This window comes from Octodon degus, unplaced genomic scaffold, assembly GCF_000260255.1.
Source record: "Octodon degus isolate 3935 unplaced genomic scaffold, OctDeg1.0 scaffold00073, whole genome shotgun sequence".
NCBI lineage: Eukaryota > Metazoa > Chordata > Mammalia > Rodentia > Octodontidae > Octodon > Octodon degus.
In genome coordinates this window covers 6,104,811-6,130,119 of record NW_004524649.1, presented here as the reverse complement: position 1 = coordinate 6,130,119, position 25,309 = coordinate 6,104,811, and the positions used below count along the sequence as shown (strand labels likewise).

The 25,309-nt window shown below is 45.4% G+C and overlaps 1 protein-coding gene across 3 annotated transcripts in view; it reads left to right on the top strand.

Moving 5' to 3' along the window:
* Positions 1 to 25,309, top strand: part of Cfap61 (cilia and flagella associated protein 61) — a 241,515-nt gene that overhangs the window by 87,513 nt on the left and 128,693 nt on the right. For all 3 annotated transcript variants that reach the window (XM_023720073.1, XM_023720075.1, XM_023720074.1), the window contains 4 exons: positions 1,318 to 1,444; positions 4,382 to 4,459; positions 10,849 to 11,055; positions 14,811 to 14,960. In XM_023720073.1, coding sequence (XP_023575841.1) covers positions 1,318 to 1,444; positions 4,382 to 4,459; positions 10,849 to 11,055; positions 14,811 to 14,960 — 562 coding nt within the window. The remainder of the gene's footprint in view (positions 1 to 1,317; positions 1,445 to 4,381; positions 4,460 to 10,848; positions 11,056 to 14,810; positions 14,961 to 25,309) is intronic.

Genomic DNA, 25,309 nt, shown 5'->3' with positions numbered 1-25,309 from the left:
CCTTTGTCAGTGCAGCCATGTGGATGAGTCAGGGCCATTGCTTGGCCAATGTGCTCTCTGTGAAAACCTGAGAGAATGTTTTCTCTCCATGAAGCACCTATAGTGTTTAGATGCCAATAGAATACCCACCTCTGACATGACTAAACAAAAAAAGGGGATACAAAGGAAAGTCCATTTTGTATTTGTATATACAAAATAGGATAGATATACAGCTCCTTTCGCTTAATTCAATGAGAAGAAAGATTTGTACTAATAGTGCTTGGACAGGATATCCTGTCTGCTTCTTGTACTGTGGATAACCTCTAAGAAGATAACAATGTTCAATGTACTAATTATTGAAACTGTCCTATTAATCAGCTTTGAAACTGTCTCATTGATACTTGTTTCTCAATAAAATAAAAAAATTAAAGAAAGAATCATATCGTAAAAAAACCTTTGAAATCCAAAATAAATAAATAAAGCACAGTTCATCATAGCTAAATCTTGTGGCCTTATGTGTCTATCAACAGATAAATGGATAAAGAAAATGTGCTGTTTACACACAGTGGGGTACTGCTCTGCCGTAAAGAAGCACAAGTTTGAGTCATTTGTAGAACAATGGATGCATTTGAGGCCATAATGTCAAATGAGATAAATCAGACACCCAAGCTTGTGTGCATCTCTGGGCCACTTTATGGGGAACACTCATGCAGCAGGTCCAGGCCATGTAATCCTTAACTTCTGAACAGTCTTTAAAAATGTGGGAGAGTTTTGTTGTGCCTATGAGATGGCTCTCCATCATGGAATAAAGCATGGTGCTGAATGTTGTAAATGATACACACCTAAATTACGCAGATTTAAAGTATAACTTTAATCAGGCATGGTGGCACACACCTGTAATTTCCAGCATTCTGGGAGATTGAGGCAAAAGGATTGCAAGTCCAAGCCCAGACTGGGCAGCTTGATGACTTAATGAGGTCCTATTTCAAAAATTAAAAATGGAAGTGGCTGGGGATACAACGCTGTGTGAAGGCCCTGAGCTCCATCCCTAGCATCAAAAAGAAAAAGCATGACTGCTTTATCTTTGGTTCATGGCATTTTTGGTGATTTTTACCTTGTTCTTTGCACATTTTTGGGGTTGTGGGGGTGGAGTGGTTGTTTGGAGGTTTTTAGATTAAAATTAGTTATTTTTATAAAATGAATCAAACCTCAATGTTACATACTGCACTTTTCCACTTTTTATTCTTTGTAAGTGTGACATGTTATAATCCGGGCTGTATTTGGGAGTGAAACACATTTTAGCACTTGAAGCTAAGAAATGTTTCTCTCCCCGTCTAGGTCCATTAAAATAAGATTAGCCAAAGGTACGGACACTCCTGGTGTGGAGCAGCTGGTGAGCTCCCTCATGCTGAGTAGGAGCATATTGGAGGACCTGGCCCAGTACAACGAGGCCCGCAGAGACCCTGTGAGTACCAGGGTGACCACAGTGGCCTCCTCCCTGCCCTGAGGCCACAGTGGAGGAGCAGTGCAGGTGGGGGCCATAGGAGAGGCACAGAAGTGAGAAACAGGAGACAAGGGGGGAGGAAGTGAGGCTACTTCCGACAGTGGTGGCCCTGGTAGGAGTGGCGATAGTACCCTACAACGATTATGGGGGTAGGAAGTTTGAATTTGATGCAGGTAATGTGACAAAATGAGATAGATCTGGGATGGGCACCTCTGAAAGTGGTCATAGAAGGGGAGCTCAGGACCTGTGGGTGTCTGGTGCCCATCCCAAAAGCATCCAGGGCCAGGCCGTGCTCCTGGGATGACACTCACCCCCTGGAAGGGAGCCTGGCCACACGCTTCTGTTGTCTTCACTTTGGTTTGTCTTGGTCTCTTTCACTCCCTTCTTCCTGGCCCCACTGGAGGTAAGAACTGAAGTGTGAGTTCTCCAAGTGTGGTCTAAGGAGCCCAAGCCTAGGATCTTCAGTCTGAGATCCAGATGCTCAGTGAGTGTGTGAGGCCAGGCTATTTTCATAAGAGTAGGAAGTCACACTCCTTTCCCACTCTCTGATGTACACCAATGCCCACAAGGATGCAGAGCACTGGCTCACTTCTACATGGCTGGCAAGATCCTAAGAGGTGCAGCTGCTCTGGGAAACGTGTCAGTTGTTTCTCAAGAAACTAAGCCTGCAACTGTTCTGACTGAAAGACGCACCCCTGAGCATGTCTTCCAGGGAAATGAGGACTTGGCCCACAGCAGCCCAGATGTCTAGATGAATGGCTGCACTGTGAGGGCTTGCAGTGGGACACGGCACAGCCTGGAAAGGAAGGGGCTGTGCTGAGCGAGAGCAAAGCCAGGCTTTACGGGCTGTGTGCTGTGTGACCCCATTCATAAAACATCTTGGAGTAGCATAATTTTAGAAGTGGAAATGGAAAACAGATTGTATCTTTCTAGGCAGGGTAGTGGGTATTGTTATAAAGGGTCTTTTGTGGGGTTGGAGGTGTGCAGGATCGTGATGTGGTAGCTACAGAAACCTATACAAGAGGTGAAATTGCATAGAATGTAACACACAAGCATGCACACCCTTGCACACACAACATACGCCCCCCACACACAAGTGAATCAGTGTCAGTTTCCTGCTTGTCTTATGCTATCACTTTGCAAGCTCTTACCAACAGGGAATACTGGGCAACGTGTGCAGGGGGTTTCTGTGTTCTTTCTTGCAATTGCATGTGAATCTACAATGCATTATCTCAACTGAAAAAAGGAAAAGCAAATTTCACTGGATGATCTCCTTGATGAAGCCATACAGTTCTTACGTCTCGTAGCCCAGCCCTTGCACCCACGTGCTTCAGCCCTCTGTGCGACAGGGAGATGCTCATGGGCATCTGCTGCTGCAGCCACAAGTGCACTGGCTGGTGGAGAAAAGTGCTGGAGCTCTGCGTGCTGAGCCAGCTGCCCTTCTCCAGGAACACCATTTTTACCTAAAAGAACAACTGGCAGAAAAATACATTGTTTTGGACTTGGGTGGTTAACAGACTTTTTTTTTTTTTTTTTTTTTTTAATGAATGAGATGGCTTATCACTCCAAGAAGACAAGAGCCAGTTTTGACTCCACTGATATAATCCAATCAAGAAAAAAACTAGAATTTAGAAAAAGCAGTATCTGCTATTAGGAGTTTAATGAGCCAGTTATCCAGTACTTGAGACGTTTTGGGTGGTGGTGGTAAGGGAGGTGATGCTGGATGTTTTGTAATAGAATGGGTCAACATTTGGTGAATGGATATTTTCCAGGGAAACAAGACGTGATGCTACCAACACACACATACATAAAAGAGTCATTCCGACCCATTTTAAAAGAGCAGTGTATATGTTGTTCATTAACACTGTGTTCGGATGAACGTCACCAGCCGTTGAGTTTTGGTAGATTGTTGAGGAGGAATATCCATAATTATGTGGAAAGATTATTTAAATACTTCTGCCTTTTCTAATTACATATTTTTGTGAAGACAGAATTTTTTTTTACATATATTGCAACCAAAATAACATATTGCAACAGATTGACTACAGATCTGAGAATCCAGCTGTCTTTTATTAAGCCAGACATTCAAGAGACTGGCAAAAACAGAAAACCATGCCACTCTTTCAATATTTTTGTTTTGGAAGATGTAGTTATTTTTATTAAAAATTCATCATATTACCATGCTCTGTTATTATTTTAAATGAAATAAACAAGTTTATGTATTGTTATCCTAAAATAAAGTAATGAACAAATTTAAAATTTTGTTTTATCAATAAATTAAACAAAAATTCATACATATTGTTGTATTAATAAATTATACAAAATATTTTTAATTTTTTCTTTGAGACAGGGTCTCACTGTGCAATTCAGACTAGCCTTGAGTTCACTTTGTAGTCTGCTGGTCTCGAACTCACAATGATCTTCCTGCCTCATCCTCCCCCAAGTGCTGGAAAACAAAATTTCTTAAGGTCAAATTTTTCTCAGATTTACTTTCAAATATAGAAGGCTGTGTTAAAATTGCACACATAAACCAAACTCATTGGAGTCTTCAGTGTGTATCGGTCTTGAGATCAGAGAATTCGATGACCCCTGATGTAAAGAAGGTGAGTTCTGAGGAGCAGGGACTGGGCTTGCGTCATCAGTTCAGGCCATCTGAGCAGGCTGTCTTGCAAGTAACCAACTCTCCCAAGCTGTGTTTTACTGTAAATGGGATCACAGTACTTGGAGAGTTGAAGTGAAAGGGAACAGCCATTGGGAAGACATGGAGCTTAACACCCAGCCCTACTTGTCAATTGCCATGGTGGTTAGGGGATCAACAGTCACCTGTCCACCTCTGCTGCTCGTGGGAACACTGATGGCCATGCTCAAGGGTCCAAAAGCAGCTGCTTCTCCTTGTAGGATGGGACGCCAATGCAGGTGTTCGTGGCAGAAGTGGCAGAACAAGTTGTTGGCATTGCAGTGATCAGAAACGAAGTGGTAAGTTGTAAGACAGCTGTTTATTTCCTTGACAGTGACTCTTAGATCATGATGTACTGCACAGTGCCTCTTTTGCAGTTTTATTTTTGTTTTTTATTTATTTGATGTGAATGACTCCTTTTTCTGACGCCTGTACTCCTTATGGATGTCCACCCCACTTTGTAGACTTTTTTTAGCTTTTTATTAATTTGTGTTTGTTTTAATTTTTTTATTTTTATTTTGGCAGAACTGGGGATTGAACTCAGGCCCTGGCATTTGCCAGCGAAGTGCTTATTCTACTGAGCCATCTCCCCGGCTTTAGTTTTTTTTAAGTGTATTGGTAATTTCTATAGACATATCGATCACCTTCATCATACGGAATTTGTGCCTTTACATGGTATATGTTGATTCCCCCCCACCGCCATTCCCATCTGCCCTTCAACCCCTCTTCCTTTCCTTATTTACAAAAGCTTTGTTTTCATTTTTTCCTTCTTTTCTCATTTTTTTCTCCATCCTTCCTTTCCATCTCCTGTCTCCCTAGTGCCCTTTCTCGTTTGAATGTTTTCGTCCTATTTCATAAAATCTCTTACACATTTTGGTCCTTATTTACACTTTTGGTTTCTCATACCAGAGAAACAATGCAGTATTAACACATGTGTGTCTCATAGCTAGAAATGTCTCAAGTTTATCCTTCTTTGTGGCTGCATAGAACTACACTGTATTTAAAAATTCATGTCTGCATTCATTTATCAGTTGATGAGCATTTGGGCTGCTTTCAAGATTTAGCTATTACAAACTATGCTGTATAAACATGGGTGTGCATACATTGCTGTGCTATGATACTTTTAATTCTTTTCAGAAGATACCAAGTAAAGGAATAGTTGGGTTGAATGGAGTAGATTTTGAGGAATCTCCTTGCTGATTTCCACAGTGGTTATACCAGTCCATACTCCCACCAACAGGGGAGACGACTTCCTTTCCCCCCCACAACCCTGGCAGCACTTGTTATTGGTGGTTTTCTTGATAATAGCCATTCTTTCTGAGTTGAGATGGAATCTCAGCATTGTTTTATTTTGCATTTCTTGAACGACCGATGATGCTGAACATTTTTTCACATATTTGCCATTTCTACTTCTTCATCTGAGCAGTGTCTATTTATTTCAGATGCCCTTTCTTGAGTTCTTAAATTTGGGTGTTTTTTTTTTTTTTTAGTACTTTATACATTCTTTTTAAAAAAAAAAAATTATTTATTTATTTATGTGTGTGTGTGGCCAGCTCAGCCCACCAGGGGGCGGGCTGGCTGACATGTGGTGCTGGGGGATTGAACCGTGGTCCCTGGGCTTTGCTAAAGCTTGTTCTAAGTATGTGCTTTAGACCACTGAGCCATCTCACCAGCCCCACTTTATACATTCTTGATAGTAATCCTTTGCTTGAGGATCACCTGGTAAAAGTTACTCCCACACTGTGGATTGTCTCTTCCCTCCATTGGCAGTTTCTCTTGCTGTGCAAAAGCTTTTTAATCAAATGAGATCTCAGTTGTTGATCCTTTGGGATAATTTCTGTGTAATCAGTATTTTGTTCATAAAGACTTTTCCCACACCAGTGTATTGAAGAATTCTACCTAAGAGCTGGGGAGATAGCTCAGTGGAATAAATGCTGCCTGGCAAGCACAAGGTCCTGAGTTTGATCCCTGGTAACACACACACACACACACACACACACGCCACCTATTTTCTCTTTCAATAGATTTAGTTTCTTTTCAATATCTTTGAAATATCTTCTTTCTTTTCAGTAGATCTTTGATCCATTTTGATTTTAGTGCAATGCATGGTGAAAGACAGATCTAGTTTTAATCTTCAGCATGTGAAAAGCCAGTTTTTCCATCACTATGTATCAAAGAGGCTATTTGTTCTTCCAGTGAAGTGATGTGGTTCCTTTGTCAAAGATAACGTGGCTGAGTAGGTCTGGATCTGTTTCTGTATTTTTTTATTCTATTCCATGAGTTCTTGGGTTTAATTATTTTTGCCAGTACCATGCTGCTTTTGTCACAGTAGCTTTGTAGTATAGTTTCAAGTCAAGGATTACGGCACTCCCTATCTTACCTTTGTTACCCAGAACTGCTTTTGCTCTTGTAGCTGACTTCTGGTTCTAAAAGAATTTTAGGATTGTTTTCTGTAATTCTGTGAGATATGCTGTTAGTATTTTGATCAAAATTGTATTAAATCTGTGTAACTATTTTGGAATTGTGACCATTTTTACTATATAGGTCCTTCTGACCCAAGAGCAGATTGGCAAAAAGTTTGTCTGCATTTAGCTTGTGTCTAGAGATTTTGCCTGATGCTGAGATTAAGGGCAATAGACTAATTAATCTGGCAGAAAAATTTCAGGACAGCCTAATGTTGAGACAATGGCATGGCTATTGCTGGGACTTTTAGCCAGATTTGTGTTGCAAATAAACAGCAACAAGTCCAGCAGGATTACTTAAAACATTGTGAATTTGGCCAGAAAAGAAGCTCCAGTAAAGTGGAGGACTATAAAAATAGAGCAGAGGCTAACTCAGTTGCTAAGAATGAACAGGATAATACAATAGATGGCCTGAGGGTATCACAAGAGGCAGCAAATTCACACCCCTTTCAGCTTCCAGATTTCCAAAGGGAAAAACTTTCTTTTGAGGAAAAAGCCACAGAGCACCCTGTTCCAGAGGAGTGGTAGCCCTACCATGTTCCAGAATAGTGGTGGCACAGAGAATTTGTTCCTCAGAATTGATTTCAGAGTGCTCAGTGACTCAGGCACTTGACCACTACAGCAGAGAGAGGAAAGTCTGGCTTCTTCTCCAGGTGGCATCAGACCTTGGTATCATTCACATAGTTCTGGTTTTAGGTGCATACAGAATGCAAGAGTTGTGGGGTTAAGAAGGCTTCCACCCCAATTTCAGAAGTCCTGAGGGGCCAGGAAGTGTGCCCCTGGGAAGGCAATGTGTGAAGCTGTGAAAGTCAAGCCAGATGTTCAGTGGAGACCCCAGAAATTTGGAAAAGCCAGGTACATGAATCATCTAAGGAAACCTGAAAGGAGGGAGAAAAATCAGCCCAAGGAAGAAGCCATTGGAGCTATAGCCACCAGAAGTGCCATAGGGCAGAGCCACCTAGGCTCTTTGGAGCTCACAGTTTGCCACAGATTGCCTCAGAATCTGCACAAGGAGCTACAGGACTTGATGTTTGCCTTGTTGGAATTTGGACTTGCCTTAGTCCCAATCCTTCGTATTCCTCTCTTTGTAAATTTTGGAATGAACATGTTTATTTTGTGCTATTGAATGTGTGTTTGACTTTTCATGTGTACAGAGGCTTGTAGCTAAGAGTTGCCTTACATGGCAGAGAAGACTTGGGATTTGGAGTTTTTAGCAATGCTGAAACTGTTAGGACTTCTGTGACTCTTAGACATGGACTAAATGTCTTTTGCTTAAAGGGATGTACATAGTTTTTTAAGGATCTGGGGGCAAAATGTTGTTTCAAATGTAATATAATGCTGATAGACTTAATGGTTCTTAAGGATTGTTAGACCTGTGTTATAATGTTCAAGTGGTGAAGTGATAAGAATAAGCATGTCTTTGTATCTAGAAACTGCTTTAGAGAAATGTGTCTGGTTGCCAGGTTGATAAGGGGTGGATTGTAGTGGTTGATACATTGTGTCAACTTGAGAAGTTTAGGAGCTTAAGTCAGTGGCCAAGCAGGGGACCAGGGTCCTCAGTTTGTAAATATCCTGAGATTGTGTGAGTGCTACACCCCCACTAGAGTGGTACCTGCTTACACTCTAAGAGAGGAAAAGAGGATTGCTATCCCACTCTCCTTTTTGCTCTGGTTGATTTTGCTATCTTCTGCTACCATGAACTGCTGTCCCTGTGCCATGTCACTCTGCCTTGGAGCCAACTGATTATGGATTTAGTGTCAGTGCTTCCATTTTCATATTGAGATCTTTGATCCATTCTCAATTCAGTTTAGTGGATGTTGAGAGATACGGATCTAGGTTTAATCTTCTACATATGGAAAGCCAGTTTTCTTAGTACCATTTATTAAAGTGAGGAAAAGATACATCCTTTGTCAAAGATAAAGTGGCTGAGTGTGTTTGGAGTTGTTTCTGCATCTTCTGTCATGTAACACTGATCATTGGATCTGTTTTTCTTTGCCAGTACCATGCTGTTTTTAATCATAGTAGCTCTGCAGTATAATTTTAAGTCAGGGATTATGATGCTCCCTGCTTTGCCTTTATTGTCCAGATTTGTTTCTGCTCTTGTAGGCCTCTTCTGGTGCCAACTGAATTTTAGGATTGTTTTCTCTCTGTGACATATACTGTTGGAACTTGGATCAGTGGATTGACTTGTTATGCTATCTGCCAGATCTTCCTTGATATCTCCACAAATATTATGTAGGTGTTTGAGATTTTTCTGCTGCTTACTGAATAACCTTTCCTCTATGGTGAGGGGCATATTTCTCCATTCTGGATTTTGCTTTAGCCCATTTCCCTCAAGTTTATGTTGTGAGTGAAAAATTAAGTTGTCCTTGTGGTCCAGGATGCTCAGGAGAGGTCGGCAGCCCTGCCTACCATCTTCTCTATAACATCTCTCCTGTCACTGCCTGACTGGGAGGGCGATAGCCCCTGTCTGGCTCCCTCTTGATGCTTGGATGTTGTGCCTGTGGAAAGCATAAGCCCTGACATGGCCCAAGGTGATAAGGTGTAATGAGGGTAGAATTTCCTTCCAAGACAAATCTGCCTTATGTTTTGGTCTCTGTTACTCCCTAATTCTTTCAAGAATATGGTTCTTTTGGTTATTTTAGAGGATTTGAGGTGGGAGTAAAATTAGATGCACAGGGCCCATCTGCTGTTTTTAGTTAATAACCACTGTGGCTCTTTGCTTTTTGCTTGTCAGTGATTTCTGCACCTTACACATGTTACTCACCTTATTTTACAATGAGGGATATGTTCTTGGTAATTAATGAAAAGTCATACAATGTACACTTTACAGTGTACTTTAAAGTCTTACAGTGCCATTACAAGGTTAGCACAGACTGAAAGGTAGCCAGAGCCACTCTTGATGCTAGCCCCAGCCTGGAAACCCCAAGCCCCATTCTCCCTGTGCTCTGTGCTAAAGCTGGAATATAAGGGGCCTTGCAGGGTTTGGCCACAGACTTCCTAGTCTTCATGATTTGCTGGCTCTAGCCTCCCACTTACAGTTAAATCAAGTTCCCTACACCTTCTGAAGGCACTTCTCAAAGCAGCTATCCTGTGGAAGGCAATGGGCAATCTGTAAGTCTGTGTCTTTGACTTGACTTGGAGTTGACTTTCCTTACATTTCAGGTGTATTGACATGGGGTTCTTGCTACACACAAGGCAGGCCTATCTTCAACCAGGCCCCCTCCTAGCACTGACAGTGTATGTGGTTGGGAGACACAGGGAAGGCTGAGCCACTGCTTCTGGGTGCAGTGCAGGAGGACAAAGGGTGTGCAAGACCTAGCACAGAGAAAGCTGTGGTCCCCTTTATTGGAGACAGGAAGTGTATGTGGGCAGGGCCTGCTGTTCATTGCCCAGTCACTCACGCCAGTTCACATTGGGATTTTGAGCTGACACACTCTCACCTTGCCAAGGGTGCGGCACCCCACAGGGTATGCCAGAGGCTCTGCTGCCTGCCCTGGGAGCTTCCGGGCTCACTCACCTGTGTGGACTGTCTCCAGCTCAGATGTGGATCCAAGCCTGGCTGATAGGTTTCTGCACTGTTAGCAGCTACTGGGTGAGAAACAAATTTGAGTTCTGCCACTGTACTGCAAGACCAATCTTTAGAATAAGCACCTTCAGGAAACATAATTTCTAATTCGAAAAAGTCACCACAAAAAAATGAGGTAGGGTGTGTGTGTGTGTGTGTGTGTGTGTGTGTGTTTGTGTGTTACTGGAGACTGAACCCCTATTTATTTATTTTAATATCTTTGGTTGTTGCAAGGTCTCACTTGGATTTGTGGTGATCCTCCTGCTTTCAGCCTCCCTAGCACTGGAATTACAGGCTTGCACTACTACATCTGGACTCTGGCTGGCTCAGCCCACCCTAGGGGCAAGGCTGGCATGGCACATGGTGCCGGGAATCTAACGGCAGTCTAAGCTTGCCTAAGCAGGCGCTTTAGTCCGCTGAGCTATCTCGCTGGCCTGAAACTGTTTTAAACAGTTTTACTTTTTTTTTTTTTTTTACTTTGAGATAGGACCTTGCTGGGTTGCTCAGGCTGGTGTCGAATTTGCAGTCCTCTTGCATCAGCCTCCCTGAGTGCTAGGATTATAGGAATGCTTCACCAAGCCCAGTTGGAAGGTCATTTTTCTGAATATTTATCACATCATGCCTGCAGTTAGTCTCCAGTGCCCTTCCTCCTATGCAGGACATAGAATACATCCGCTCCCACTACAATATTGAGGACTTTATCTACTTCAGCCACCACCAGCGGGATGAGCACGGACGTCTGCACCACTTGGCCCTGAACCCCGCTTTCCGGCACTACATGAAGTTCTTCCTGAAAGAGATCCTTCGTCTGGGCTCCAAGACCTGTCTCTACTACCCGGTGTACCCACAGCCCAAGGAGGGCAAGGTAAGAACACCAACCAAGCCCGCTACCCTCAACCCAGTGTGCAGGGTACTCTGGGTGCTCTGCTGCAGCCACTTGCCTCCCGTTCTTGCCTCCCTGGATGGGTTTGATAACATCCCATGTCTCAGCTCCCTGTTGCTATGTTGAGCTTGGCCCTTTTCTTACACGGCTGTGCAAGTCCAGAAGGCTTTGGGCTGCTGTGCAATCACCAGGGTGGTGTAACTAGTAGGATAATTTGTTGGCACCGCTATGTTGACAAAACAGAGACTGAAGGCAATGCACAGATGCTCTGAGATGTAAGGCAGGGTCCTGTGGTCCTACCTTGTTCCTGCAAGCAGAGAGCATTGGGGTGACAGGCAGATAGGAGAAACCAGGTCTGTTGCATTGGATTCCGTAAGACTGCAGCACTCCCAGTGAACTGTGTCACTGTCTCCATGAAAGCAGTGAGTGACAGTGGTGATGCAGGATCCCTATGACAGCCTCGCATAGCAAGTGGACGAGATGCCACACAGCTCTTACACTGCTGTGACCAGCACAGACTGGTGTGTGTTGCGTGGGTGCACGCATGGAAAGCAGGCTCAGTGCTCCCCTCCTCCTCATAGACTGCCTCATGGCTCTTACAGCTCTCTCAGTGACTGACAGAACACATGGTACTCTGAAGGTGGTGCCTTTAAAACTTTTTAAAAAATGTTTTAGTACCTCTTTTCAGGACGTAACGATCACATTCATCACAGAGAGTCAGTATAAGCACATAACATATCTCAGGTCTTATGTCCCTTCCCCCCCACTTCCTCCATCTTTCTTTGTTCTCTTCCTATTTATAAAAAGTTCATATCTGTGTTTCTTAGTATCTTTTATTTTGCTCTTTATATTTTGGCTTTCTCATATAAGAGAAACCATACTATGTGTAAGCTCCTGCATCTGATTTATTTCACTGAACATTATAGTCTGAAGATGCATCCATTTTACTATAAGTGACTAAAGGTTGACTTTCTTTATGGCAGAGTAGTACTCCATTGTGTATAAGTATCATATTTATTTTCTTTATCCATTCACCTTTTGATACACATCTTGGCTGCTTTCAAAACTAGATATAGCAATGACACTGCTGTAAATACGGGTGTGCCTCAATATCGGTAGCATGGTGTCTGTAAGTCTTTGGGGGAGGACACCTGCAAGAGGACCAGCTGGGTTGATGGGAATTCTATACTGGGGACCTGTGCTGTGGGCTGCAGCCTCCACACTTGACCACACTGAACCTTCTGAGAACCTCAGGACCCAGGGCCTGGGCATTGTTATGTGTCTTCTGAATACCTACAAGGGAGCTTAGCAGATTTTTAAATAATCTTTTGTCTTCAATTTTTAAAAATCATTCATTTATTTATGTATTTGATACATGGTTTCACTAGACAGCTTGGACTTGTAGTGATACTCCTGTTTTCAGCCTCCCTAGTGCTGGGCTTATAGGTGTGTACCACTGTGCCCAGTCTTGGTGGCCAGTTCAGCATGCCCAGGGTGCAGGGCCAGCACAGTATGTGGTGCCAAGGGTCAAACCCCAGTCCCTGCACTTGCCTTGGTAGGCTAGTCCACTGAGCTATCTTGCTGGCCCCAGATTTTTAAATCATCTTTTAAAATTTTATATATATATATATATATATATATATATATATATCTTTTATTTATATATATACACTTGGTACAGGGTCTCACTATGCAGCTCAGACTCATAATGATCCTCCTGGCTCAGCTTTCCCAGCACCAGGATTACAAGCATGAACCTATTTCGGTGCCTGGAATAGCATGGGGACCAGCATGGCATGCAGTACCAGAGATGGAACCTGGGTCATTGCACTTGCCAGGCAGGTGCTTAGACTGCCAAGCTGTCTCCCCTGCCCTAAATAATCTTACCAGGCTATTTACTGAGACTGGACGTGGAGGCATGCACCTATAATCCCAGTGCTTGGGAGGCTGAAAACAAGAGGATCACTCTGATGCCAATCTGTGTAGTGTGACCCTGTAGACCCTGTACTAAATACCTTAAAAAGAAAAAAGAGTTATAATTCCAAACTATTTACTAAGCAAGCCAAAGTGTCTTAGGACAACACATAACAGTAATTAAGCCAGTTGTATCTTATTGATCAGAAGCTTTTTGGGCCAGGACAGGAGGATGGGGAAGGAAAAACAAAAAAAACCACAAGTGATATTTTTATTGAGATACAGATTGTACTTTAGGGCAACTAATAACAATGTGAAAGCCCTGGATTTGAACAGAATGAGATAGGAAGGCCGTGGTTTTTCTGGAAACCCTGGTTCCTGTACATTTTCCTTTAACTTTACATTTGACCAGACCACAATGTTGTGCCCTTCGGGGTGTGGCATCAAATCCTTAGTCTTACTCATGATGTCAACCAGAATGGGCTGTGCGGGAGAAACTCTGTTCCCATCCATGCTCGACTGGGCATTTCATTATCTGTTTACCACAGCGGTATAGATTTAGAAGCATGTTGCCTACTATCAGAGGATTTGGAAATGGATATGCTTTCTCCTTGCCCTTCTAGTAAACACACACATACACACACACACACACACACACACACACACACACACAGTGTGTAAGAAGCAATTCCAAACAATTTAGATAAGAATTTCCAACTTCTGCTATAAAGCTGTACTTGAATGGAGCCAAATCGGGCTTTTCAGCTTGAATAATGAGGGCTGTGTCCTCCACAGCCCCGTAAGGATGCGCTGAGAGACACTCACAGACATAATAGCAGATTCCTGGGTTCTGCTGCTCAGTTTGTGGAGGCCAGCTCCAGGCTCTGTGGTAAAGGTTTGTCAAAGCTCTGAGGAATGCCCAAGGCTCTTCCTAAGAGCAGATAAATGCCGTGTGGCCCATCTTATTTATTAGGGTACATCTGCAGTTCAGCTTTCCTTTCATTGGTTTCTGGCTTGAACTAAACAGATACAGGTTTAAGTTTTGGTTTCACAGTTTAGCTCTTGAGGTTTAAATGATGATCATGTCTTGAGTATGGGTTTCATTAAAACTAGGATTTTATCCATGTGTAAAAGATAAAAATCAACACACTTCACTTTCTCTGACAAGTTTTCCGAACTAGATAAAATTAATATTCAAAGCACTCTCCTGAAACCTGATTCATCATAGTCCATTTCAGTCAGCATAAACCCAGCCATAATGGGTCAAAATAATATGATCTGCTTTCCCCACCCCACCCCCACTTTCCAGTCTGATCCTTTTGTTTTGAAATGTTTATTTTATCAACAAAGGTCCAGTCGTGTCTCTGTGAGTGCCTTTCACTAGCAGGAGGATTTTTCCACCCATACCCCTCGCCCCTCGGGTGGCGTCTTTCGCCCGCGCCTCCTGCAAGCTGCGTGTGCCACACACATACAAAGGTTAACAGGACACAGACAGCACAGTTTAACGGGGTCAGACCACGCTGATTCATGATTGCCATGGAGAAGAATATCCTCCTGGGGAAGATACTTGTACTGAGAAATCCTATAAACCAAGCCACTTGTTTATCTGTCATTCCCACAGAGATAGTAATGTAATTACTCTCATAATTATCTTCATTAGTGTCAGGCATTATCTACAATTCATTCCTCTGCTCGAAGAGTATGTTTGTTTATTTGCTGATGTCTCCCTCTCTGACTTGGCTGTGTGGAGAGCTCTGTATTTGTAAAGCTGCGTGCCGACATCTGCCCCGCGCCTCTCTGACATTCTCGCTCCTAAAATATAGATTGCTGCCTTCAAGCTGCAGAGCCCCGACGCCCACTCGCTGACATCTGCCCTTCATTACTTGGTTCCCGTGCGCCCACGACGACAGATTGTCTATCCTCTGGAAAAGCTTGGCATCAACGCTCCATCAAAGGCGGTCTCCAAGGACGCGGTGGGTAGCCGGGCGGCAGGCAGGGCGGCGCGGTGCCAGCTCCCGCGGGCTTGGCAGATGGGGTGGCAGCAGAGTCTTCCTAGGAGCAGGCTGCTTCTTAATTACAGGGAAGCTGGCGCTCATACCCTTACAGGAGGCGCCCCAGGCCTCTCACAGACCTGCCCTTGAGTGGCCGTTTCACCGTCACCCCATGTGGAAACCACACCGTCCTGTAGGGCCACACCGGAGGGGCACCCTTGGGCAGCAGTGGCCCAGGACAAATGACCAAGGGTCACCCTTCCATGGGTTTCCATTTCCTCCCCTCTCCCTCTCTCCACAAAGCACAGTGCCCCTTGGAATCTACATTTTGCTTCCAAGGCAGTAAAGTGGCCTTCTGCTGTCAGGACAATAGAGCTGCTGTACCCCTGCCCCCCGTGTTTGCTTTTAAACTGTTTTTTTTTTTTTTCAGCTCCTCTCTGGGGGCTTCTGTGTGCTGCTGGGGGGAGGGCAGGACTTTTTGAGCTTAAAATGAAAGGCTTAGTATCTCGTTGTGACCAGAACAAGGAGAAGGACAGGCAGGCACTTAGATGTCATTTTCAGTGGAAATGGGCACATGTGCACAAAACCCCACTGGGAAGTAAACCAGGTCAAGTGGGCTGACGTATGGGCTTGCCATGTTCGCATGGATGGCCACTCAAGTAAGCTAACAGAAATCCTTGGTAAGCTACACTTTGTTCCTTCGAGAAAGGAAAAGAAAAGTGGAAGTTTGAGGACTAGAGCCCTGAGCACAGGACCTGCGTGTCACAGCAGTGGAGCTCAGATAGAACAAAAAGAGCTCAGGGAAGTACACAGCCAATCCGTATTTCTCTTCTGCTAAGCTGTAACTTTATATTTAGGTAGAGACCAAAAGCAACTTGCAATTCTTTTTGTCCTAACTTGTTATTCTGAAAAACACAAGCACAGATGCAGAGGTAGTGAGAATCCTACAGAGCAGTGCTTCCCAATCTGTCTGTAATGAAGGACTTTTTAATTTTTATTTTAATGCACTATCTGTCATAGTTTTATACAAAGCGAACTCCTGGTAAAATTAAATTAAAAAGCAAGGATAGACATGAATTCAAGTCCAATTGTTTTATTATTAGATTTGCAAGACATAGAATCATTCAAACTGCCATAAAGCCCCAACGTGTCTCTTGATTTCTGCGCTTAGGTGCTCACAGACCAGTCTGAGTTAGCACACAGCCTGGCCCAGAGCCTGTGCCAAGTGGTGCTGAGATGCCTGTGTCCTTAGCTCACAGGAGCAGTGACACTCCCCTCTTAGCCAGTCTGGGACTTTTTATCTCCCCACCCCCAACTCACTGTGTCACTTTGAAAGGACTCCTCATCCTCTACCTCTTATTTGTCCCAGGTCACAGACACTCTGGCAGTGACAGGCCTGCTGCTCTCTAGGGAGCTCCCTGGAGGACCCGGGGTCTGTTTGTATGTGGCCATCCTGGGGATGCCACCTGGTCACGAGGGCCATGGCTGCCAGTTTGGTGTGAAGATAGCCTGCTGGAGTCAGAGGACAGCTCCATGCTGTGTCAATCTGAAATGTACTTCCCTGGGTCAGGCTGGATCCAGGACAAGAGGCGGGAGGACAACAACAGGCACTGACAGGTGGGGGGCTGCTTTGCAGCTTTTGGGTCAGGTGAGATAAAGGTGAGCCAAGCTCAGAGAAGCCCTCAGCACTGGTGGTGCCTGTGGCCCAGGGGTCCTCAGCCCTGGGGTGAACTGAGTAGGGGCGCTGGCACTGGCAGGGATCAGAAGCTCCCCTTCCTCTCCCCCTATCCCTGGGATTTGCTCGCGTTTGGTCATTCTGAGGTACACTGGAGCTCCAGGTGTAGAGAAAGCCATAGAAAACATTCATTTTTATTAGAAATCATCCCTCATTACTTCCCAAGTTGGTATCACTTGAAAATGATTGCTTACATTTGATGATTTTCTCTTCTGGTCCTCTGTGTACACTGTGCCCCGTGTCCCTTCCTTCGGTGATCTTGGCATATTTTAAAACAGCAGAGATGGAGAGCTTAAACTTGGGGTTCAGGGAACAGCCCTCCAGGGCACAGGTGGGAAAGTAATAGTCCTGATGCATGTCACCTGTTGCTTTCCCCACACGGCAGTGTTTATTGTGCTGGTGAATTCTGACTTTTTAAGAAGCTCTTTTATTGCTATGTATTGTACTCAATCTTGAAATCAGATTTTTACTAAAGTGAAGATACACTACTGTAGCTCAGTGACAGAGTGCTTTCCTAGCATTCACAAGGTCCTCAGTTCAATTCCCATACTCAAGAAAAAAAAGCAAATATTTTAGGCATCTTAAAAGATCTTTTAAAGACTATCAACACCACATGGAATGGGTCTTACTGTTCAGAAGTTAAAATGCTATATTGCATTATTTAAAAATATGTGTGCTTTGTCACATTTTAGATGGCTTTCCAATTCGGGGTGAGTATCTGACACACTGAGCCACCAGATTTTCCCTTCTACTTGGAGGAGACGTGGCCACGTGTGCACTGTGCTCTCTGCAGAGCAGTAGCTGTGCTCCGTGAGCCGGAGCTGTTGTGTTAGTAAGTTCTGCACCCCTTCCCACCCCAGCCTCAAGCTTTCCTTGGGACCCCCGCACCCCTGCAGGTGCATGCCACCTCTCTCCGCCGTGCACCTCACGTGCCTTTTATCCCATTTACATCTTCAGATGACCATGCATCCCTTGCCTTCACCTAGGAAGCCAATCTTTTGGGGAACGGCTCCCTCCAGGCATGAGTAATGGGATGGAAAGCGTTTCATCTCGGTGGGTTGCCAATTTAAACCTGGCACAAGGCAGTGGTGATTGAAATTCATCACCGCATGGCAGGCAGTGTGTCCCCTCCTGCCCCGAGGCCCTTGTCGCATCTGCCTCCTCTGGATGGTAGGTGTCTCTGCCACACACCTTCCCTGGCCTTCCTGCTAATTGACAGCCCACCCACAACAGGCCATAAGAAAGAGCCCAGAAAATGCAGATGATGTTCATCCCAGAGTACAGAAGTCAGCCTGACAGAGTCCTACCAGTGTCTCCACAGTCACTAGGGTGGATTTGTGGACCAGAGAAAGGGACCACTCTGATCACCACCTTCATCCTCATGGCAGGCGGGGGGATTCTCTTCTTGGCTCTGATGAGCCGTCATGGCCTATGTGTTTATATTCTGAGAGTGTCATGGAAAATTTTTACTGGTGATTCAGCCTGGCTTACCTGCATGGGTACATGGTCAGAGAGACCCTCCAAATCTGGCTGGGATAATGGTGTGGCCATGCTTGGGATGTGGGGGTGGCCCCGCGCACAAGTGGGTTTTCTCTCCTGCTTGCTTCCAGAGGGACTCGGGGCTGTCTGTGTCACCGTCGCCTCCCTCGGGGCACTGCCTGTCTAGTTTCAGAGTTTCTAGGGTCTTGTGCTATCCCCAAGGAGTGGGCCCTGGGGGATGGGACTGGTTTCTTTAGAAATCCTGGAGGAGAGATAGTGCGTATGGCTTGTGTCCCAGGCACTGCTTCCTTTCTGGGACTGGGTGGTTAAATAACTATTATTTGTCATATCAAATTCCAAAAAATCTGCTTTAAATTTAGACAACCCCTACCCTTGCCTCATTGTTAATGGAAGTTCCCTATGGCCACTGTGGTTCTTCCTCTTGGTTATAGTGTTTGTGGGATGATGGTGTGAATTTTTTCTGTCTCTGCGCTCCGTCCCTCTGTGTCTCTGTCTCTCCTGTCTTTTCAGAATGACCAACCCCGTTATTTTACTTTTTCTGGTTATTAGTGCTGGTCTGTTGAAATCTGGACTAATGAATGTTGTGGACATCTCCATGTGGATCCGTGCATTTAGTTTCCCACGGACCCCTCTCCTCTCCATGCCAGCCTGCCCTCCCTGGTGTGGGCTCTGGAAGATGCTCCTTGCTGGCACTCAGCACCCTTCAAATCGCCCCCTTTCCTCAGCCCTTCTTACCCAGGCTGGCTGTAATTACCATCTGATGGACTGTTCCTGGGTACTGTTTCCCTCCGGCATCTGCTGCACTAGGAAATTGCATTATTCTCCTGCACATGCTCGTTTTCCCCAGCTTAATTGTTTTGCAGTCCCTTCCTTAAACTGGGACTTTCGCTGCCAGTCGTCAGACTTCCCTTAGCTGCATTTGTGGCTGGAGGATTTTTAAAATCAGCTCATGCTGGGGAGTGGCTCCTGAAAAGGCAAAGCTGTGTTTTTCAGTATTGGACAAGCACCGCCCATTATTAACGTGACCATGGCAATACCTTCTTGAAATTGACACACTTTATGTCACGGCCATGAAGCTAGTTTGCTTTTTAAAGTTACTTCTCAGCCAGCCCTTCATCTTTATGCTTCTCGTGGGAAATATATTGCTTCTTTTATTTAGAGAGAGGCCTTTTCCCAGAGAGTCTCAAAAAATTTGCCTAAATTCCTCCATTGGCTTCACTTTCTTCCAAAAATACAAGTACTGTGGCCATCTCTTTCTAGGTCTCTGAACACTCTCTAGTTGTCTGTTGCTTTTCTGTCATTGCTGGGACAAAATACCCAACACCCAAAATGAAGGAAGGAAAGGTTTATTTAGCTCACAGTTAATAGAGATTTCAGTCCATACTTGGCTGGCTCCAGGAGAGAGGGGCACATGGCAGAAGGCAGCAGTTCATGGCAGCAGAAAACAGCAAAGAGCAAAGGGAAGGGGTCAGCAGCTGAGGCAGCTAGCAAGCTTCTCTCCCCTCCTTATATTGTAATGCAGATTATCTGCCCCAGAGCAGCTGTAGTGCTCACACCTATAATCCCAGCATTGGATCAAGAATTAGTCACAAACTCTAGAAGCCAGCCCATGACTGCATGAGGCTTGGGGGGGATAACTAGACACAAACTGTAACACTAATTTAATATATAACAGGGTATACCACTAACAAGCCAATGGCTTCTTCTCATTCATATAATTCCTCACTCTTAGAAAATTGCAGAGAATAAAAACATCAGCCACTACCATAGTTCCTACTGTGTGTTGCAATCACTCTGAAGACATCCATCCCAAGGATGTCCACTACATACAGGCTTTCTTATCCAGAAACTACAGTACTGATGTGATGCTCACTGTAGGAAACCACTCCATAAGAAAGGAAGATGGCGTCACCTGGGCCTTTTTTAATCTCCCAGATCTTTGACATCAAGTCCTTCCTTGCCTAAAGGTTGACCTTAGCCCCAGAACAGCTTGGTGCCTCCTCTCACCAGAGTCATCACTTTTGGTTTGACCTGAACTTGGCTGGGGAGGAGTAAGGTTCTTGTCCAGGAGAGGGGACCAGGCCAACTTTGGGCACTCTCAGATGCAGACCGTCTAGATTACAGCTCCAGACAACTCTCTGCCGTGCCAGTGGTACACTGTGCATTACAACCCTTCCAAATCTTGGCAGCCACTGCTAGGAAAGGAAGAGGAAGACTTGGGTTCCCTCAGAGGCCACATTATAAACTTGTCCAGGTTTGGTTCTGGGCTGTGCTGGCTTGGCCATGTTCTGAGACAGTGTCACAGCCATGCCTGGCCCCTGAGTGAGGAAGGCTGGTGGGGGTGGAGGGATGACAGGGCCACGAGCCCTGGGAGTGTCTGGAAATGGGCTGTAACAGGAGGAAAACGAAGCCTCCAGGGAGGAGCAAGAGGATGCAGAAAGCAACTGAGCATGTCAGTACTGTCATGCATCAGCACATTTCCTAGAGGAGGTGCTGCAGGACAGTCCCCGCAGAACAGCTCTGCTACGTATACCTTAGAGTTCACCATTAAAATGGTGTAGCCTAATGTGTTTTAGTTCACTGGCAGAATCGTGCTTCCTCACCACTACTTTGGGCATTTTTGTCACTCTGAAGAGAAACCGGTGCCCACTAGTAGTTACTCCTTGTCCCCAAAGGGACCCTCCCCCAGCCTTAGGCAACTAATCTACTTTCTGTTTCTAGGAATTTCTCTGTTCTCAACGCTTGCTATAACACTTGCTGGCTTCTTGCACTTAGCGTGTACTCAGAATTCATCCATATTAAGGCAGCTATCTATACTCTTCCTTGTTCATTATCTATCTATCTATCTATCTATCTATCTATCTATCTATCTATCTATCATCTACCTATCATCTATCTACCTATCATCTATCTACTTATCTATCATCTATCTACCTATCATCTATCTATCTATTTATCTATCTATCTATTATCTACCTATCATCTATACCTATCATCTACTTATCTATCCTCTATCTACCTATTATCTATCTGTCTATCTATCTATCTATCTATCTATCATCTATGTATTTTATTTGCCTATTTATTTTGAGACAGAGTCTTGCTCCGTTGCCCAGGCTGGGCTTGAATCTGTGATCCTCCTGTCTCAGCCTCCCAGAGTGCTGGGTATAGGCATATGTGACTGTGCCTGGCTCCTTAATTCCTTCCTCAGGCAACATTGTTGCCTGAACAGTAGCACATGCTGCTCATCCCTCACCAGTGATGGTGTCCAGTTACTGTGGATAAGGCTGCTATGAGTGCTCACACGAGGTGGTGTGGCCGCGTTCCCATCTCTTGGGGATGGACGTGGGTGCCGGGTCACCTGGGAACTCTCTGTTTAGCAGTTTGAGGCCCTGCCAGATTGTCCAGAGAGGCGGCTGCTCCCAACCCACTCTTCCATTCCTCATTCATATCTGGCTCTCTGATGGGGAGCAGATGGGGAACTGCCAGCTGCCCTCAGAGCTACACACACACACACACACACACACACACACACGGGAGATTGGCCTTTGAAAGTGAGAGGTTTCTAGAGATGGTCTTTTTTGCTGTGCCTGGCCCGCAGGGAAGATGCCCAACCAAACACTGGAGCCAGGGGGACTCAGCTTGGGTTTTTCCAGCCACCAGCATGGCCTTTGTTTCATGTCCCCTGTATAATGTCACCGCCCTTAGGAAAAGCTGTGTGTCTCCAGCAAACAGGGCCCTCTCCTGAGTGTGGAGCAGGGTGAACCAGCAGCCTCACCACTAAGAGGCTTCTTCAGAACCTGTTGCTGAGGAAGGAGGGAGGGCAGCGCCTCTCTGTGTGTCTCAGAGTAGCTGGGGACCCAAACAATGAGGCAGCAGTGGGAACTGCAGACTCTGCCTAGGAGCTCATGTCTGTTCCCCTTCATCGAACCCAGCTCTCTCAGGATGAATGCAGTGAGACTCATGGTAGACATCGGAGGGCTGAAAAGTGGTAGAGTCAGTCACACACACCTCCCTGGGTCTAGGCCTTATGTTACCTTTGTTAATATTTTGGCACTTTTACATCTAAGTGATTTTCACTGGAAAGAACAGAGCTCACGTATAGGAGTCAACCTGCCCACAGTACTGTGAGACACACCTGTCCCTTAAGTCTGAGATGCTGTCCCCGCACACCCAGTGTATCTGGAATGACTGTGTAGCTTTCCACGGCCTCAGGGTCCTCTGCCCTCGGTGACCAGATGCCACTTCCTCCAGGCTCCTTGCTGGAAGCACTGAGGCTCATCCTGTGCTATCCAACACAAATTTGTTCGCTCCACTCTGCTCAGGGGGAAACCAAGGCCAGGTGAGGTTAGGGAAGGCAGTGAGGACGATCCAGGAGCCCCTGGGAACAGTCAGAAAGCCACTTGGTTCCTGGTCCCCTGTGTCCTCTGAACATGTTCTATGTGGCTGGGTTTTCTCCATGCCAAGCTGGAAGTGTGTCACCCAACTGTCCTGGTAGATTTAGGTGAAATTTCAGAGGTCACTGCAAATGACAGCACATGATCCTAATTCCACAGGGTGCCCCCTTTGAGGGTCTATCACCAGGGAGATGCTCCTCACCCTGCCCTTCCACTTGCTTGGCATTTATTTAGCAGATGTATTTACTTTTAAGCCTGTTGCTATCTCCTGTTCTTTATGCAGGGCAGGGAAGAACACAGGGTATGTGTGGAGCGTGCACAAGAGTGCCAGCCCTGGAACCCCTCTCAGCCCTTTATCCAAGGACTTTAGCTGTCCTTTGGCTCTGACTCTGGGTCTTGTGGGCCTTCGAGGTAGCCTTCCAAGAACAACCTAGATAGAAGCTCGTGCTGCAACCAAGAAGGTGGAGTAGATCTTTAAGAAGCAGAACTTTTTCTAGTGTGGTATGATAGTGCATACTTATAATTCCAGGGAGGCTGAGGCAGAAGGATGGCAAGTTTGACTTCAGGCTGGGGAGCTTAGTGACTTAGCAAGACCTTGTCTCAAAATTTTAAAAAAGGGCTGGAGATGGAGTTTAGTGCAAAGGTCCCAGGTTCAATCCCCAATACCACACACACACACACGATTTACATCTTTTAGAGATAGGCTATTTCTCCAACTTCCTCATGCTGAGAGATTAAATCAACCTACACCCCTCCTCCCACTTCAGTTCAGTGAATGGAGAGAAATGAGGTCTCTGTCTGTCAGCAAACTCTCATATCTGACAGGAATATTCAGGCACTAGCCCACAGGATTGGGCTGATGTAGTTTTATTCTAGCAGAGAATAGGTGGAGGAGGGATGAACAGCCAGAAGTGTCCTGCTGTCAGATTTCTCCCTCTCTCCCACAGTGGAGGCCCCTGAACACCTGAATATGGGAGACAGAGATTGGGGGCAGAGGTCTCTCTGAATCCTCCAGGACTAACTTCGAACCTTTTTTTTCTTTCCATCAAAATACAGTAAATTGCCTTCCATGTTCCTGGGTGTTAGAGACCTTTAACGAACACCTGTGAAGGTCAACAGGCCTGGCCAGGCAGCCACCTTCCCTTTGGCTCGCTTAGCAGACTTGCTCATGGTGGCCTTGTCTCAGGCTACCCTTTATGTCACTGATTATAGAGGACTCAAATGACACCCTATCCCTTTCTGTGGCTTGAAGCCAAAGATAAGGCAGCCCCTCCAGCCTTCCCCAAGTTGGAGGCCATGGGGCTTAGGCTGTCAACAGTTTTCACTAAAGAAATTTCTAGAATATTCCAGAATACCATTGATTGTTTTAGGTCTTCGCTGTGCATTGGGTTTAAATACTGGTGACTCAGGCTCACCTGCCAACCTTGATATGTGGTAGATTGTAGTACTCACCAGGCCATGGGCTGTTGGGTCACAGCTCTGGGATGTGTGGTCTGGTGTTTGTAACTAGGTTCCTCCCTCAGGTTATTCACTAAACTTTTTATCTAGATGTTCATCATCAGGATCAGTGCTACCATGTGCAGCCTTATTACTATTTGTGACAACTTCCTTCGAGTAAATACCTCTGTTATGGTAAAACCTAGATGTCCCCATAAAGCCTTGTGAGCACATAAGTGGGGCTGTGGAGGTGACTGGATCCTGGGGTGTGATACTCATCAGTGCATTTGTGCACTGATGGACTTATAGCTCAGTGTGATGCTGGGAGCTGAAGCTTGGCAGAAGAGGGGGTCACTGGGGGCGTGGCCTAGAAGAGATTGTCTCCCTCCTCCTCCTCAGATCTCTCTCTGCTTTCTGATTCCATGGCACATGCTGTTTCTCCTCTGCGATGCTCCCTGCTATGCCAACCTGCTTGGGTGCTGGATGGCTATGACTGAAACCTCTGCATGCTGTGAGCCAAAATAAACTTCTTAGAGTTGTGGATGTTAGGTGCTGTATCCCAGTGACAAAGGAAATAAGACAACCTCAAAAGAACTTGGAGGCCGGGGAGAAGGCTCAGTAGAATAAGTACTTCCCTGGCAAGTGCAAGGGTCAGAGTTCAATCCCTGGTTACACACACACACACAAACAAAACAAAACAAAACAAAAAAAACCTCATGGAGGGTCAAAGGTAAAGCTGCTCTGCCTTTAACCAAAGAGCACTGAGTTTTAAATGTTGGAAATGAAAGCCAGTGATTTCTGCTTTCAAAAGACAGCTCCAAGACCCAGTCCTAGCCCAGGTCCGGTGAGTGTGTGGGAGAGCTTCCTGCTATCCTGCACTGGCGGGACCTACTACTGGTCCTAGCCCAGGTGCAGCGTGGGTGAGAAGCCTTTCCACCCCCTTGGGACGCCACCCACCACTCCGCAGCACCTCCTCCACCCCGCCCACCAAGTAGGAATTTCTGCCGCGTTCTGGGAACCCCCAGACCCAGGCCTAGCCCAGGTCCGATTTGCACCAGAACTTCAGTACGTGTTAAGGTTATAACTACAACGAATATCTACAACAAAGGTCAGAAGACAGTGCTACACAAAATGATGAGAAGGAACAAAATGCAACCTCAGAACCCAAACCCACCCATAACAAATGCAGAGAACACTAACACAGAACAAATTGGGAATCACACAGCTGAAAGCAATGAATCAACAGCTTCTGAAATAAAAAA